General features: G+C 35.5%; 3 protein-coding genes across 3 annotated transcripts; all 3 read right to left on the bottom strand.

The window, feature by feature from the left end:
• On the bottom strand, window positions 3,659–8,972 carry LOC109722807 (histone deacetylase 8). The gene is made up of 3 exons (XM_020250956.1): window positions 8,605–8,972; window positions 4,608–5,188; window positions 3,659–4,152 (listed from the first exon to the last, which is right to left on the bottom strand). The coding sequence occupies exons 1-3, from the start codon at window positions 8,927–8,929 to the stop codon at window positions 3,850–3,852; spliced, it is 1,209 nt and encodes a 402-aa protein (XP_020106545.1). The 5' UTR covers window positions 8,930–8,972; the 3' UTR covers window positions 3,659–3,849.
• Window positions 14,089–14,868, bottom strand: LOC109716398 (probable receptor-like protein kinase At1g11050). The gene is made up of 2 exons (XM_020241859.1): window positions 14,836–14,868; window positions 14,089–14,517 (listed from the first exon to the last, which is right to left on the bottom strand). Exons 1-2 carry the CDS (start codon window positions 14,866–14,868, stop codon window positions 14,089–14,091), a joined length of 462 nt encoding a protein of 153 aa, XP_020097448.1.
• Window positions 15,559–17,216, bottom strand: LOC109709536 (E3 ubiquitin-protein ligase PUB23-like). The gene has a single exon (XM_020231822.1). It carries the CDS (start codon window positions 17,063–17,065, stop codon window positions 15,779–15,781), a length of 1,287 nt encoding a protein of 428 aa, XP_020087411.1. The 5' UTR covers window positions 17,066–17,216; the 3' UTR covers window positions 15,559–15,778.

The following is an 18,957-nucleotide window of genomic DNA, read 5'->3' as shown; positions in this document are numbered from 1 at the left end:
AGCTAGCCGAGGCAATTTGAACTAGATCTCATAAACTTCATGGATCTTTTATTTAAAATACTAAAATGCTATAGTAAACGGATCACTTGCTTCCCCGAATTTTAGTTGCCGACTTTTATTTTTAGAATGTTTTACATTATTATACTGTAATTTCAAAATTTAGTTTCTATAACTAGAATAAAATATATCGTATTTCTTAAAAGATAGTTTTAAAGTGCACTAAACCTATAAAGATGTGGCAATTTGAACGTTTGCCGAGTGATGTTGGTAACTTTAAACAACTAAAACTCGGATAAGCTAGTAATCCGTTTACTATAGCTTTTTATTATTTTAAATAAAAGACCCATGAGGTTTATGAGATCTAGTTCAAATTGCCTCGGCTAGCTGCTAAGCTTTTAGCGTTGTAGCTTTTGTTCTACCTTCGTGCCTTCCGAGGCACGAAGGCTATCGTATCATCGGAGTGAGATATATATATATATATACTCATGTCGATACTACGAACATTTTCGTGGTTCGTGAACCACGAATATTCAAAAAATAACAATCTAGATGAGGAGCCTAGTAAAAGTTAATAATCTAATATGATAAGTTGGTTAGTGGGTGAATTGGGATCCCCCGAGTATAGTAGGATTGGCGTATAGAGAATTAGGTTACTGATTTTTAGATGTTCGTGGTTATTAAACCATGAAAACTTTCATATCTTCGAGTTAAGATACATATATATATATATATATATACGTTGCTTATTTTTACTCAAAAAACAAGTATATGAGAAGTAATGATCAGTTTTAAAAATTTAAATAAAAAAAAATGAAAGTAAAAATTGAAAATTAGGACAATGATTCGAGATCATAATCTCCATATAAACTTTTTTTATACAAATTTTAGCCTTTTTTATAAAACAAGTTGGTCTCTGTATAATCTATAAAAATTTTAAAATTTCCTATATATAATTTATAATAGGGATTATTTTTTCTCTTCACTTTCTTCTATCCTAGGAATTTATCTATTTAAAACTACTTTAATATATAAACGATCTTTAAACTATCTATATACTGAAAATAATATGAGAATAAAAATAAGAATAAAGAGAGGCTTTAAAATATAATTCAAAGACAAACTCAAAAGAAAAATAAGAGGAAACAAAATAATATAGAAAGGTTTTAAGATATCATTCCGATACACTCATTCTAACGCAATGCCTGTCTTTTTATCATACTATTTTTTTTATAATATTAGAATAAAAATAAGAATAAAGAGAGGTTTTAAAATATAATTTCGAGGCAAACTCAAAAATATGAGGAAAAAAAACAATGTAGAAAGGTTTTAATTAATATAAACAATGTTATTCGTCTAACTTTTTATGGTAAAATAATTGATAAATAAACGATTCGAAAGTTGCAACATCGAAAACGAGATGGAAGCACGGAAGGCTCCGTGCTTCCGATAGCATAGTAGCCTCACTCATATATATATATATATGAGTCCAGCTATGATGCTTGTAAAAGCACCAAGCACTTGGTGCTTATAAGTTTTTTATTGTTAGATCTACTCCTCGGATCATTTTCAATTATTAGATTATACTATTCAACCAATCACCCACTTAACCCTAGGGGGCTCATATCATCCTAACCGCATATCTCTTAATCCAATGACTAAAAATCTACAAGCACCAATAATTTGGTACTTTTGAAAGTATAGAAGCTCAATTCTATGTATATATATATATATATATATGCAACGAATAAAAATGAGTTTTTTGTTCATATACTCTTCATTACTAGTCAAAATTTTTAAATTTATTTTTTTTTACTTTCATTTTTAACTTTTAATCCTGTTACTAAGCTCTAGTATTAGAGGTATATTTGAAAAAAATATGTTTAAAATCGGAAAAAATATTTTGTTCAACCAGAGACATATTAGATATTTTTAAAATTTTAAAGGATATATATTAAATATTATCCCTAATAAAAAAGAGAAGTGAAAGAAGATAGGATCCTTAAATAGATAAATTTTGATGAAATTATATATTTGCTAGAAATTTGATAGATATATGACTTTTATTATACTCTTATTTTTATTCTTATTTCTCTCCGAAATTTTATATTAAGTTTCTGTTTGAGTTTTCTTTTTATTCTCCTTTGTTTTATTATATCTTTCCAAAATTCTATAGTAAGGCTATGTGAGTAAGATTGCGTTACGGACAGAAAAATAGTATGATAAAAAAAATATTATAATCTTATTTTTATTCTTATTTCTCTCCAAAATTTTATATTAAAGCTCCGTTTGAGTTTTTATACTCCTTTTTTTTGTTACATCTTTCCAAAATTAATTATATTTGTTACAATAAGCAGATTGAAAAATACCATTTTATTAACTATTTATTTTCATATGAAGGAGAGTTAGAATATATTTTCAATGATCCCACTGAAAAAGAAAATGTCGTCCCATCAGAAAATAGCAAAAAAAAAAAATCTTTTTTTTGTTTTAGGCCCAACTATTTTTCATAGACCGCAATGTTTTGTCCAAACTCTTTTAGATAAACCTCAGTACCAAAAGGCCCTAACACTTCGGTATCTCTTATCATATCTCTTTTCACATGAGCACGGCAATATATTATATTTCAATATTTAAATTTTTTTTTAGTTATTATTGTTCTGATCTATTTACATGAAAATTTGAAATTTGATAATAAATAAAATAAAGCGTAAGTTTCACACGTTATATAAGATAAGATTCACTCGAACAAAGAAAAGCACACAAAAAAATAAAATAAAAGGAATCAATTCGATAGAATAAAGTTGACTAAAATCCACTTCAAATCATCTCTCAGTACATCTTTTTTTTTTATCGTTCATTGAAATAAAGCTTGACAACAACAATGTGATGCAGAACCTCCATATATATGCTCTAAGCTTCGACAAAAAGCTGCTGAGGAATGTCAAAGGAAAAATATGTGATCATTTTCAGGAGAGAAAAGCTACTTTTGTCGATCACCGATTCAGCGAACCTATTCTGCTCACAGAGTCGATGAATGTAACACGAACCTTTTCAGAAACAAGAGTATTGCAGAAAAAAAATATATAGAGAGAGATGCGTTAGAATACCGTCAGTAACAAACAGACTCTATTGCTATCTATTTATTCGCCAGTAACAAACAGACTCTATTGCTATCTATTTATTTTTTATGATAGGGCTTTGAAATAAGAGATCGATACTGTTGAACATAATTTAAACCACTTTTTAAAGGATATAGAAATCAAATTATATATATTTTTTTGACATCACTTACCTAATAATTAAAAGATTGCAAATTTTATAATTTTAATGATTAATACAAGACATTTGCTCGTTTAACGGCATAAAAAGAATTCAAACCAGTTGAATTTTCATTAGAAAATTCTTTAAATTGTTTAAAATAAAATCTACACTCTTAATCTTAATCACAATAATCCTATCATCACTTTTTGAACAGCAATTATTTTCAGCCGTTCATTTTTGTGCCCACTTGATGCACAAAAAAGTAATATAAAAAAATATATAAATTTTGATTTTTAAATATTTCAAGTGGTCTATGCGAAGGCTTCATCTTCAAAAATAAATCTGTAGCAACAAAACCTATCTGCTAATGATAGTATTATAGCATATGTATTCATAGTTCATTGCAAAAGCCCTAAACTTGGGCATTAATCAAAAATATTGCACAAGAACAAAGTTACAACTTTAAAAGGTACAAGGCACTAAGAAGTAAACAATTTAATATAATTATTATCACTACAACTATGCGCATACATAATTTTACAACAAGCCCACCAGCTAGTGAGAATATGAGAAGATGTACAACTTTTTCTAAAGCTCTTTCAAGAAAGGAATAGATTCTATCCAGTACCGCTTTATGGCGTCGACGACTTTGACAGTGAATGCCTTATCTTCGGGATAGTAGGCGATAGGGTCGGCTAAAAGTGGAGTTGAGAGATTGAGAACACCTTCTAGGGTTGCGTGGAGGCAATATGCCGAGTATGTCAAGTGATAGCCCCCTTCCTGGACGATCAGGAGCCGTCCGTGGGCATGCTTATCGGCCATTTTCCGTACTGTTCTTCCGATCTCCTTGTAGCCGTCCATGGTTAAGCACTGCCTTCCATTTGGATCAAACTGAAAAATAGGTTACATGTTAGAGATATTCTATATATAAACCCCTGAAGATCATTGTTTTGCATATATGTCCTTCAGAAACTTTAGTTTAGTAACACACTGATAGGCAAAGCTAATTGGCATAGTTTCACTCTACTACTTCCAAATCCAACAAAGTTAGTGCAGATGTAGCATTCAGAAATCAGAATATAAATTCAATTTTGCTAGATGTTCTATTTTCTCAACTTACAACATGGCAAATCTACTGTTTCTTTCAGTACGATGCAAAATGTATTAAATGCAAGACGATGAAATTTCTATATTTAGGAGGTTGGCAACATTAAAAAGACCTGCAATTTAGTCATGTAAAATAGAAGAAAAAATGTTCTCTATTACCTTAACTATTTGAACAGAATATAAATCTTGCATGATGTGAAAAAAAGCTTGCACTCAAAAAGCAATAAAATTCAACTTACCGCGCTAGAATCTTGGCCGATAACAAAAACAATAAGCTCGGGTCCAAATTTGTCAATAGCGGGAAGGACCAGTTCATTCATCGTATATGAGTACCCTTCATCCCCACTTCCATTGGGCAAAGGTATATTCAAATTGTACCCAAACCCATTTCCTTCACCGACTTCGTCAATCGAACCACTCTGAGGATGCGAAGGGCCCCAGGAACCATGGTTCATATGGATTGAGATTGTGAGCACATTGTCTGAGCGGTAAAACCCTTCTGCCGTTCCATTACCATAGTGGACATCGATGTCAAGAACTGCAACTTTTCTGCAACCAGAATCTAGGGCAAGCTGTATGGCCAAGCCAGCATTGTTGAGAAAGCAATAGCCATCAGCTTGACTAGGCTGAGCATGATGACCTGGCGGGCGGACTAATGCATAAGCTAGCTTTCCACGGCCATCTAATATATGCTTCATCGCGGATAGTGTTGTTCCAGCTGATATAAGGGCAGCACCCCACGAGCCAGGGTTCATAAAAGTTCCAGCACAGAGTTCCTTGCTTCCAGCTGCATTGGCTTGTACCAATTCCTCTATGTATTCTGATAAATTAGTAGGTGCCAACAGTCGCGCTTAATTAGAGTACTTAGATGTTAAAAAATAGAGATACAAAAAAAATTGTAAACGAGGCAATTAGATGATTCCATTTTGTATAAGCAGATCAACAACTATGACAGAGCAAAGGGGACCCTCCTGTTGAAAAGAAAAATTATTTGAATATTCTTGCAACGTAGAGAAAGTAAAAGCAAACATTGATTCAAATTAAGTTAAAATCACACTTTTCTAATGAACTAATAGGAATATTGCTCGTATTCTTGCGATATCGTTATGACGATGGCACATTCGTAGCAAACCAAGCATATTGAATTTAAGACTAATTAGTTGGATGGACAAAGCTTCTAGATGTATATGGAGTTCAGCTTTCTTTCCCCTCAAGTAGAACGACTAGTTCCATTCACTTAAATGAATGAGATGCAAATTCTAGCACCATTCACTTAAATGAATGAGATGTAAATTCTAGCACCATTCACTTAAATGAATAAGATGTAAATTCTAGCATCAATGACAATGAGAGAGAATTGTCTAGTCGCTATCATTCAACATGTTGATAGACTCACGGTGCAAATAGTGTTTGTGCTTTCTTTCTAGTAACCTAATATATTTGGCACCTTGACAATAAGCATTTGCATCATTTTCTATAGATTTCCAACTAAAAGAAACTAATACACACAAAGCCAAAAGGTCAGAAAATGCTCAAGGGATTAAGACTAGCTACTCGCACTAGAACATGGTTCTACATATATGCCAGTTCATTTCCCGAATTTTTTCCGATGCAGGATAGGGTTGATCAATCAAGTCCACATTCTGGAGGGGCTCTAATAACATTATTCAAATCCTATAATTACCTCGGGAATAGCTTTGATATCATTTTTTTTTAATATATGAGCCTGTTGGGTAGAAATTTTACAGAAGCCTGCCTAGCAACATGCCCATAATACTTACGCCCAATTTACTGCTTACTAACAAGTATAGCGGGTGTGACAGCACTAAACAAATGGATCCCCAAAACTTATCATTAAAATTAAGCAGTGCACTCTTCGATTAAACAGAATACAAGAAGATCACCATAATCGATCCTTAATATCGAGCACCATAGCCTTCAATTAAACAAAAGTAAGTGTTGCTGCTAGCTTATTTGATTCCTGTTCTACACTTTACATTCATTTTGGGACATTTGTAGCAGTCACTAAACTTGATAAGCTAGTTCATGATACATTAAATATTGAATTACAAGTTTATTTCACAACTTTGTTTGCAAAACCATCAAAGATATACTCTTCTAGGCGCAAATGATTCACAAACTAACAACACTCTTGAATAACAAATGACAGTCGTACTATTCGATATTTCGATTTCGACAAACAAAAAAGGAAAGGGAAAATTGCATGTCCATCAAAAGTTTTAATAACCATATATCTCCCTCTGAATTTTTGGATTTGCAATTATTCTCTCTCTAATGGTTGTCCAGTTAAAGTTGACCTTTTCCTATAAAATGACCATTCAACTGTTGAAAATAGATCTCCTTTTAAATGCTCTTCTAATGTCATTTTTTTTTAATTTGTAATGTCCTGCTCTATCTCTCAAGCTATCCAACATAAACCCTAAATCCTCTCTCAAAAATTGTGACAAGAATAAGCTTGTCAAAAGGGCTAACCTTCCTAACAGTGAAAAATTAGCAATCAACTGATGGTAGCCAAATTTGACAGGGACAGATTTGCAAATTTTGAAAATTTAAAGCAATACGAAGACGTTCAAGAATTAAAACTTTACAGGACAAATGTGTGATTTCTAAACTTTGCGAGGATATGTATGTATATATTTGCCCCAAAAATACAACCCAATTCTCAAATCCTATTCAGTTCAACATAGATGTTTATTATTAGGGGAACATAGTCGTCTTATACATCTCTTCATTCAAGCATTGATATTAGTTGTCTTAGATATCTCTTCGTTCAAGCAGTTGTAGATAAAGACAATAACTTTTATAATACACGGGGTCGAATACTATGGTTGACGAAATAGTTTGAACATATTTAGTTTTCAAAGTTTTAACTTTCTTATTATTTATCCAAGGTTGAAACAGGAAAAGAAAAAAAAAAGAAGCAAGAACGACAACATTGAAATGAATTCGTTAGTCTTTCCAAACATCATTAGAAAGTGGAATTCATTTTCATTCCATTGTGTTTTTAGACAAACAAAGGCCTAGTTTTGGATGGAATTCATTTTCGTTCCATTGTGTTTTTAGACAAACAAAGGTATAGTTTTAGACAAACAATATCTTGTTCCACTTATCTCTTTTATTTACTTGAGAAGCTTGTAGCATTTTGGTAAATGAAGAGATCAATCAAATGTCTAGAAAGGTATATCTTATTCAGCCTTCAAATCTTTTTTTAAAAAATAAGACAAATCGTTTTGTAGGTGAAATTCACTATTCTACCAAATTATGGATGTCAAGACCCTCTAATGAGCTAAAATCAAGCTCCTAACTTGTGATCACACAAAAAATCTTCATAGAGTATAAGCTATCACAGGATAACTTATTCTGACATGCAAATGAGGCCAAAATTAACTTGTGAATAAATTGAAACTCATACTTACTAAGTGAAATAAAACAAATTGTAAAAAATGAGAGGCTTAAAAGGCTCTGCTCGAATGCATGAAATCTTATTCGGTATATTTCTTCGATTTACACAAGATGAATATAATTTTTGGTAGATGAGGCGCGTGGTCAGGTGTCCAAAATGGGAATCATATTTACCCTACAAATCATTTTTTTGGAATAAGATAAATCAACTCGTAGGTGAAAGATGTATTCTACCAAATCATGGATGACAATACCTTTCGAGCATCGAAAATTAAACTCCTAACTTCCAATCACACAGAAAAATCTTCGTACTGAATAAATTATAATCTGATATCTTATTCTAGCATCCAAACATGGCCAAAACTCATTTCCAAACAAATTGAGATTAATTCCTCTGAATTAAGGGCTTGTTCGGTTCATCTATTTTAGACAATGAAATCAAAATGAAATTCATTGATTCCAATAGTTGTTGTTTGTTTTACAGTAATCGGATTCTCATTCCCATTCCACTAGCACAATTCATTTATGGCCCAATCCAACCTTGAATTCCGGATTGGCTCATTCCAAAGTAAACCACCGAAACACCTTCCACTCCTCTCCCTTTCCTCACTCCCCTCTCTCTTAATCAAAACACTCTCAAAATTCTAGATATTCATTCCGATTTACATTCTAATAATGAACCAAACAAAAAACAATTTTTTTGATGATTCGTCGTTCCATTTTCCATTCCAACACAATCCAATTTCATTTCTCATCCCCATTTCAATCACGAACCAAACATGCCCTAAAGGGAAATGAATTCAAGTAAGCGACCTGGAGTGTGGAAGGAGAGGAGCTCGGAGACGGCGGCGGGGCGGCCGGGGCGCCATGAGAGGAGGGGGGCGATGGGGCCGCGGCGGAGGACGGAGAGCATGTTGCGCACGCGATCGGCGTTCTCCGGGTGGCGGTCGAGGACGTCGAGGAAGCCCGGGTCGGCGCCCGTGTCGAAGACCCCCGCGCCCGCGTCGTGCCCGAGCATGCCCTCGTCCCAGAACACGTCGAGCGCCGCGTCGCCATGGCCGAGGTGAGGAGGAGGAGGAGGAGAGGAAGAGGACGAGGACGAGGACGAGGACGAGGAGGTGGTGGGAGGGGTCGACATTGTGAGCGAGGGTTTTAAAATTTTGAGGCGCTTCACTACATTCTTTGGGGTCGATACCGTATCGTATAATGAATGGTAATATTTAATAGATAATAATTTGGTATTCTGATCCAAAGTAGGGATAAAATTGGAAAGAAGAGAAAAGTAACTAAAAATTATAACTTTTGATATAATTATGGTGATCCAAAGTAGAAAAGTCATAGATAAAAATTTTTATTTTTATTAAAATATATTATCACTTAGAATAATAATTTTTTACTGCTATAAAACCTGCAAGTTCATCATATTACACATTTACACCTGTCATTCAATAGTTTACATAATAACATTAATTATCAGATATCAATATATCAGCAGCTCATAATAATATATAATAGATTATGATTATCATAGCAATGCTTTTAATATTTTACAGTGATTGTAATTAAGCTTATCATTTGGAAACATGTGTCCAAACATTTCAAATTTTAATGTCACAACTTAATTTTATGTTTTTACAACTTAAAATTTTAACAAAACAAAATTTAATGGTTCTTTTCCATGAATTGAAGTGGTATCTTGGGTCTTTTTATTTGATTACTTAATTTGAATGGGTTTAGAGTCTTCTAGATTAATCTCTACCCAGAATTTTGAGCCGTTTGATTTGAAATATTCTTGATAATTCTAATCATTCTAAACCATAATAAATGAGTCCTATTGACAATTTCAAACCATTGCATATTGATGAAGAGTTTCTTATATATATATATAGAGAGAGAGAGAGAGAGAGAGTCCTGCTCGGATACTATCGATAGTACCAAGTGTTTGGTGCTATTGAGTTTTCCGCCGTTAGATTTAACCCTTTGACTATTTTTATCCATTAAATTATACTATTGAACAAATAACTTACTCAACCCTAGGGGGCCCGGCCACATCATCGTAACCGTACGTTTTTTCATCCAAGAACCGAAAACTCAATAGCACCAAGCGTTTGGTGCTATCGATAGTATTTCAGCCTAGTTTTATATATACAGTCCTGCTGGGATACTATCGATAGTACCAAGCGTTTGGTGCTATTGAGTTTTCCGCCGTTAGATTTAACCCTTTGACTATTTTTATCCATTAAATTATCTACTTTGTTTAGTTTTTTTTTAAGAAATAAATTAAACTTAAAATATAAAATAATTAAACTTCAAATTTGAGATTTCAAATACTCACCATCAAAATCCTTAGCTAAGGGCATGTTTGTTCGGGTGAAAGTGGGGTGGAAGTGAAAAGGAGGAAAGTCGTTTTCGTCCTAAACGATTAATATATTACAGTGTAGTTGAAAATCCATGTAGTTGAAAAAGCAGCAGTTGTAACTATATGCATTCTGTTTAGTTGAATTTAGTAGAAAGCGCTGCAACTATAAATAATTTGTTCGGTTGTATACAATTGAGAAATGTTTTTAAAATTTTATTATTTTATATATATGATGGTGAGATTAACTCTAATAATATATATATATATAATTAAAAAGGTAAGCATATTTTTTGTTTAAAATTATTCTTTTTAACTGGTGTAATTAGAACTACGGTCAATTTGGACGTAGTTCGATATGCTGCAATTGGACAGCTTGGGCGTCCTACAATTCCTACTGTAGCAGTTGGAATCAAATATATCAAATCAAACACCAAATTTATATTTACATATAGTTATAATTACAGTGCGGTTAGAACTACGTACAACCAAACAGTCTCCAAGTACGGTTGGTAGATTATCATTCTCATGTATTTAATGCTTTTCCAATTAACTTGAGAATATCTCCAAAATGTCACATATGGGTTCAGAAGCATGTGGACATGATGCAAGAAAATAAAATAAAAAATTTTACATATTGGATCACTACTAGTTCTGTGCATTTTATTATTACATATTATTTGGATGGAGAGAAGAAATTGTTTGGATTGAAACTTGAGGTAAAAAAAGAAAAAAGAAATGGAAAAGAAAAAGAATGGAGAGAAGCTGAGCATCTGTGATGGTCAATTTCTATTTACTTCAAAAGTGGAGAAAGAAAAAGGACTTTTTTTTAAAAAATAAAATTTTTCATCTTTTTGTTTATTTTTTTTTGACAAAGAGTTGGAAAAAAGCATGCACAGTTAGCTTAATTCGTTGAAAAAGTAAATACGCTTGAGACTTATCCAGCGCGGTCGGGGTGTCAATCCAGCTCGTTGTTCGCGAGTAGCTCATGTTCAGCTCGAAATAAGCTCGAGATCAAATCGCTTGTTTAGTAAACGAGCCGAACACGAGTTGAATTTTCCATCTCGTTTAGTAAAGGAGCTGAACACGAGCTGGGGTTAGCTCGCTCGTGTTCGACTCGATAACAGCTCGAATACATATATTTTATATTTTTATATATATAAATAATTAATTAATTTTTAGTTTAATCTAAATATAAAGCCCAACTCAATTATAAAAAAGTCATTTATATATAAAATTTCAACTATTAGATCAAAATCAAATAGATAGGATCACATAAATTTATTTTCTATACACATCTTTTATAATTCTTTTAACTTATTATTCATGAGCCAGCTCGTGTTTGGATCGTTAATAAACGAGCTGAATTTTTCGGCTCGACACTTTAACGATCTGGCTCGTGTCCGGCTCATTTATGAAATGAGCCAAACACAAGCCGGCCGCATCTCGCTCGTGTTCGGCTCGTTGATACTCGGAAATCCTGGAATCTATTAAAAGAAAAAAAAATTAAGCAAACAAAAAAAGAAAAAAATAAAGTTATGTATGTTGTTATTGGCTTTTTTGAGATGTGGAAACTATATATGGGCCTGGAAAATTAAAAAAACAAAGAAAAATAATTTTAATGCCCCGTAACCTTAACAGTAAGAACTTTCAAAAATTAGTTTTGCTTGAAATTTGATCTATGGTTACATAATAGAGTTGATCAAATTCAACGCATCAGGGTTTATCAATAACTCGTACGTGTTTTATTTATATCCGTAAATCTAAGTTGTAAATGGCGAAAACTTATAAATATTACTTATTAATTAGTTAACTACTACCGACCGTTCCTAGATCAAGTGGTAAAGGGTTTGGTGGTTGATAACCGAGACCCAAGTTCGAATCCTACTTAATTCATATTTCCAACTAAGTTTATTTCTAAATGAAATAAACGAAATGGGTAGCGTGCTATCTATCTCTCAAAAAAAAAAAAAAAAAAAAAAAATGTTAACTACTGCATGTGCATTAAGATACACTTACAGGTTGTTAGGTTACTTATAGTTGCAATTGCATTACTGTTATACGTATATGTAATTTCAAATTTGGCGTTTGGTTTACTATGTTTGGGTTTACTGCTACAATTAGAGCTGCATAATGAGATTCAATTACAGCAGTTGGAACCACGCTCAAATTACTCATTGTTTCAACTATAATAGTTGGAGAAAATAACTGTAAACAGAAGATAAACTTACTTTTGTAATTATTTTTTGAATAAAAAACATCTATATCTTTTTTCTTTCTACATTAAAGATAATCTCACCACCACAAAATATAAAGAAATATTTTTTTTTTAAATGCATTTCTCAATTACATACAATCAAATAAATAATTTATAATTATAACGCTTCTTACTGCATCCAATCAAACGAAATATATATAAATATAATTACTACTTTCACAACCCGAATTACTGCAGAAGCCCGGATTACGTCAACAGACCCACCACATGTACAAGGATACATCTTATACATACGAAGCGTCAACAAAAGCTGTCCAAAAAATAGTTAACTAAAATTTAACAACAGTAGTATTAAAGTAAAATAAAAACTATACACTATAGCAACACTGTAAACATACAATCATTATTACACTAATCCTCAAAATGGTATAACATCTCCGACCACTTCAAATCTCAAAACACACTGCTAGGTGGTCCAATTACACACACAAAAAGGATAGAAAATGCTAACTATTTGCAATTCCTTTATCTCGATCAGTAGCTGGTGCAAAAGGTTCTGAAATAAAATATTAATAAAGAGGGCCTAAAACTATAATCAATAATCGCCAGTGGGGACGATAGTCAACGCCGACGGTCTACACCACTAGGTCCATAAGAGTCAAAAATAGTAAATAACTAACCAGTGGAAATAAATAAATACTAATATAAATAATTGCTGAGAGGAACTATTACTATCATATCTCTACAATATAACTAAAATTAACCTGTGAATCATATATTTCATGTATCAGTTAGATACTGAATAAAACAATAATATTCAATCACAGTGATCGACTCAACAGTCAGATCTAGCCTGCGACGCCTCATGTTCAGCATCCATTTATAGTGGTTCGCTACCACGCAGTCTATTGTCAAATCCATATCATAATAATATCACATAGCCCAACATCCGGAATGGCACTCGCGGGGGCGCTACCCTAATCGAGTATAGTATCACTGTCAAGGTCAAAATAGCGTACAAGTTATAGTCAAATGCAATAATCAAATAGGTTGTGATAATACTGTCAAAGTGTCACAAATATAGTTATAGTCTCACACTATCTATCATTCTCTATTGGCCTCCAAGATAATATAATATAATACTAATAGTGAAAAATATGTATGTCTCAATATACTCTACAGAAAGGTGTCAAAAATACTTTTATTATCTTAACTATATCAATAGTTTATCTCATAAACTAAATAATATAATATTAATATAAAAATTAGTACGCCAATTTTGACAACACGGAATTCACATATATTGCAAATTCGAAGAACAGAACGGTAATTGGGATAGTGAGATAATAAGTTACTGCTCTCTTAGCCTGAATGGCAACCACGATACCTCAGAGTGGTTCAAAACTTTTATGAAAATCACACAAAATCAACTCCTAAAATGTATAAACAAAATTAGCTTCTAAATCTTAATTTATACAAAAATCCCTCAAAAGAGGCTAAACGAAAAATTATAATATTATGATACTAACCCCAATATGGAAACATCGAAAAAATCACGAGCACGCGCCAATCGATCGTTACGAAAAAAAAAAAAAAAAAAAAAAAATCACCGTTCTGAGTAAATTACATTACAATATATAGGACATGATAATATTCTCCTCCTCCAGATTAAGATAGAACCAGGTATTTCATCAAACACCTTAAAACGGCCACCTTTCTCTTCTCACCTGAGCATGTCTCCGGCGTCCAAGCACGGGCCGCTGAGCGCCGGCGAGGCCGCGAACGTATCCGCCCCGCTGCCGTCGCCGTATATCAGCCCGTGAAAGCCTAGCGGCGTGGGCCGGTCCGGAACGTCCGGCACCTCGAGGTCCCCCTCCAGCATCCGCAGCGCGTCGGCGATCGTCGGCCGCAGCGCCACCATCGCGTGCGCGCACAGAATCCCCACCAGCACGAACCTCACCATGATCCCCTTCGGATTGCCCGCTCCGCTGCCGCCGCCGCTGCTGCCAATGGCCAGTAAGGGGGGGTCGAGGGCGTGCTCGGCGCGGCCGGCGCGGACGAGCGCCCAGGCCCAGTCGGTGACGAGCACGGCGCTGCCGGGCACGGCGGCNAAAATTACATATTTTAAATTCGTTCTTGCATCTATTTCACGCTAAAATATTTTTAATTTAGTCAAGCACTATAAAAATACTGACTAAAAAAATTTATACTGTAATTTTACCTCTTTACTAAGGTCCAATATATCACAACTACATCTCCAACTATATATATTTTTAACTATATTACAGTTCTCATTATATCTAACCAAAAGGCCCTTAATTTAACAAGCTAATCTTCATTTAACAAGCTAATCTTCTTTCCAAATACCATGCATGCTTATATAAAAAATTGATGTTACAGCTCCCCTACTTTTTGTCAATAATATTATTCCCTTCTGGATAGTACCAGATCAAATCGAAAACACTGCAACCCACAGAAGATCTGTGCTTGCATAATCATTCATTTCCTGTAACTAATGTTTTCATGCAAATTGACACATGGAGCATTAATTGAGCTGAAGATGCACAGAAGAATCCATTCCTTAAGCTAATTAAAAAAAAAAAAAAAAAAAAAACATAAATAATATATAAGAGAAGAGAAGAGTCATCTAGCTCTATATGATCTCAAACTGCTATTAACAAAACAATGAACTTCGATATCACTCTCTCTCAATGCAGTATAGATAGACTAGCATAATATATTGCATAATATATTGGTAATTTTGTACTCAGCTTGAAAGAGCTCAGTGTTAGAGGAATCAAGATCTGAATATATAGCAGGTAATTAATATAGCATAGTTAGTAAATATGAACTCTGCTACATCATTGGGAATGCAATTATCCACAACAATTAAGAGATGAATCGATTGAATGATCATGAACAAAATTGAAATGTAGATAAGTGCTCTTCTGCTCAGTCTCTTTTTTTCTTTTTTTTTTCCTTGGGCCTTTTCACTTAATATCATTCACCCTAATTATTAGTACTCTTTCCTCTTTCTAACACATCAAATTATATCACACAGAAAAAAAGACGCCACCAATTTTTTCCTTTAGCGCTCATATAATGCCTGGTGAAGCAATATTCATTCGTCAAAATATATAGCACTATGTATACATAATATATACAGCAAAACTTAATATTTATCCACAACAAGTTTTAAAAATAGATGATTTTCTCCTCTTCTTATTATAAATGAAAAGAATACATGCATTTGAAAAGAGCACGTACCAGAAACAAAATGGTTTCTTTACAAGGTTTTTTTACTTTCAACATTACATATTGGGCGTGCATGATGATGTTTAACTTTTCAATTCATGCATGCCCAAATTAGGAACAAAAGTATCAAAATCTACAGCTTGTGTTTAATTAATTATTCATTGCATGTCACGAGGAGAGGAGGAGGAGGAGGAGGAGGAGGAGGGAGGGGGATACAAGGCTAAGAACTGCGGGGACAAGCAGGGAGAGCTCCTCCAGACCCTGGAATGCAACCTGAGCACCTCCCTGACCCGCTCCTTGGTCCTGTCGCCGCAGTCGGGGGACTGCAGCACGAGGCAGAGCTTCGCGACGGCGCCCACGCTCGCCATCTCGGCCAGCACGGCCGCCGCGGGCGCGTGCCGCGCCACCGAGCACAGCGCCCTGACGGCGCGGTCCGTGGCAGCGTGCGACACCCGCAGCGCCTTCTTCGCCACCGCCGCCACCCCCGCCGGGTGCCTCGCCAGCGCCGCCCGCCCCTCCGCGCACCCGCACAGCCGCTCCGCCGCCGCCAGCGCCAGCTCGCACGTCCGCCGGTCCGGCCCCTCGAGCAGGATCTCGACCACGACCTCCACCGCGCCCGCGCTCACCGCCTTCACGCGGTTGCGGCCCCACGGCGCCAGCTCCACGAGCGCCTGCAGCGCCGCCTTCGTCGCCTGCTGCGACACCCGGTCGCGCAGCACCCTGACCACCTCGCGGAACAAGTCCTCGCCGAGCGCCGCCAGCCGCGCGGGGGAGAGCGCGCCGGCGAGCGACCGCAGGATCGCCACCGCGTGCGCCCGCGACGGGTAATACGGTCGGCGCAGCACTCCGACCAGCGCGTCCACGAACTCGGGATTCTTCTCGGCGACGGCCTCGACGATCCTCCGCTCGGACAGCTTCAACGACGCCAGCACGTCGATCGCGACGTCGCACTCCGCGTCGTCGCCGGCGGCGGCGGAGGCGACGACCGAGGCCAAGAATTCGACCGCGCCGGGGGTCGACTCGACGCAGCGGCGGTTCCTCTCGCCCTCCGAGACGAGAGCTTTGAGCTTCCGCAGGCAGCTCAGGAGGTGGTGCCGGCTGGCGCTCGATTCTTGGAGGAGGCGGGAGACGGAGTGCTTGTCGAGGGGGGGTTTGGGGGTGGGGAAGCGCTCGGAGGAGTGGAGGGCGGACCAGGCCTGGATGAGGCGGCGCAGAGTGTGGTTGGGGGTGAGGTCGAGGTCGAGGTCGTCGGCCGGCAGCGGGAGCGGCAGCCGGGTCACGGGGCAGGTCGTCTTGCCGTCGGCGAAGATCCAGCGCTCGATGCTCTGGCGGTCGTAGGTGATCCCCGACGGCAGGATCACCGGATCCCGCATTATCTCCAGCGAAATCGGGCACACAAAATAACTCGGCACCTCTACCTCTACCTCTACCTCTACCTCCTCCATTAGTATTAGTAAAAGTAAAACCAAAGGCGATCGAAATGCGAAAATTATTATTGATTGATTCTCAAAGGTGCGGTTTCAGTGGAGATGGTGGAGTTGAAAAAGTACTTGGTCATATATATATATATATATATATATATATATACACCACACACACACAAAGGAAGAGGAAGAGGAAGATGACGGTGATGAGGGATTCAAAAGCGCTCGTCGATGTCCACGCGGTGGTGGTCGTGGTGGGGGTGGGTTTCATTTTGAATAATAAATAATAATAATTTTTGAAAGCGCAAAAGGGTTGACAAAGTATTATACGGGTATTAGAAAATTAGTAACGCCCCAATTACGGCTGGCGCTATACTGTAATGTCTTACTTTACTTTTATTATTATTATTATTATATATAATAAAGTAGAACTACTGTCCTATTAAAAGTAGAAAAAATTTGATGCTTTCAATTTTTTTTTTTTGTCTTTAAATTAGTTTCTTTAATTATTTCTAACTTTTAGATTAATACTACTATTATTTGAAAATCACTCAACTCTAGAAGTATTATTCAATCATAAGAAAAACTGTAATCACCCCAACCATATAATTCTCGATTTAAGAATAAAAAATTAAAAATATCAAATTCTCTATACTTCCGATATTATAATAATTCTATACTATTATATATATATAGAGAGAGATAGAGTCCGGCTACTATGCTATTAATAGCACGAAGCACTTAGTGCTACCAAGTTTTCCGCCGTTAGATCTATCCTTTTGATCGTTTTCACCCATTAGATCATACTATTCAATCAACCACCCACTCAACCCTAGGGGGCCCACATCATCCTAACCGCATATCTCTTAATCCAATGGCCAAAAACTTAGTAGCACCAATGACTTACTATTAATAGTATATTAGCCTAGTTATATATATATATATATATATATATATAGAGAGAGAGAGAGAGAGAGAGAGAGAGAGAGAGTTTTGCTAGAATACTATCGGTAGTAAACGACTCGATTTTCTACCAATTTTGTCTTCGATGATAGAGCTTTCAAATTGATGATCGGCACCGTTAAATATGATCTAAACTATTTAAACTATCTGGAAATCAAATTTCACACATTTTCGATATTGTTCTCTTGTCAATCAAGTGAACAGAAAAATAAATAGCTGAAAATGAGTATCCTTCAAAAAGTGATGATACAATTTTTATATTTGAGATCTAGAGTCTAGATCTTATTTTAAATAGTTTAAAAAATTTTTTAACAAAAAATTAGTTGATTTGAACTTTTCTATACCGTTAAACGAGCAAACACACCATATCGGTCATTAAAATTATAAATTTTGTGACCCTTTGATCGTTTAGCTAGTGATGCCAAATAAAGCATGAAATTTGATTTCTAGATGATTTAAATGGTCTAGATCATGTTCAACGGTGCCGACCGTCAATTTGGAAACTCTATCATCAAAAATAATAGCAAACGGGCTCTGTTGCCACCCATTTGTTTTCGATGATAGAGCCTATAAATCGACGATCGGCATCGTTGAACATGATCTATACCACTTGAAGTATCTAGAAATCAAATTTCATACATTTTTGATATTGTTCTCTTATATATCCATCGAGTCGACACAAAAATGAATAGCTGAAAATGAATATTCTTTAAAAAATGATGATAGGAGTTTTATTATGAAGATCAAGAGTCGATCTTGTTTTAAATTGTTTAAAGAATTTTCTAACAAAAATTCAATTGATTTGGATATTTTTACGCCGTTAAACGAGAAAACACCTTATATCGACCATTAAAATTATAAATTTTGAAACCCTTTGAGCATTAGGCAAATGATGTCGAAAAGAATTAAAATTTTATTTCTAAACACTTCAAGTGGTATAGATCATGTTC

The sequence above is a fragment of the Ananas comosus genome, linkage group 1 (genome assembly GCF_001540865.1).
Source record: "Ananas comosus cultivar F153 linkage group 1, ASM154086v1, whole genome shotgun sequence".
Lineage (NCBI taxonomy): Eukaryota > Viridiplantae > Streptophyta > Magnoliopsida > Poales > Bromeliaceae > Ananas > Ananas comosus.
The sequence above is the reverse complement of the archived record's forward strand: the minus strand, read 5'-3'. Positions and strand labels throughout refer to the sequence as shown.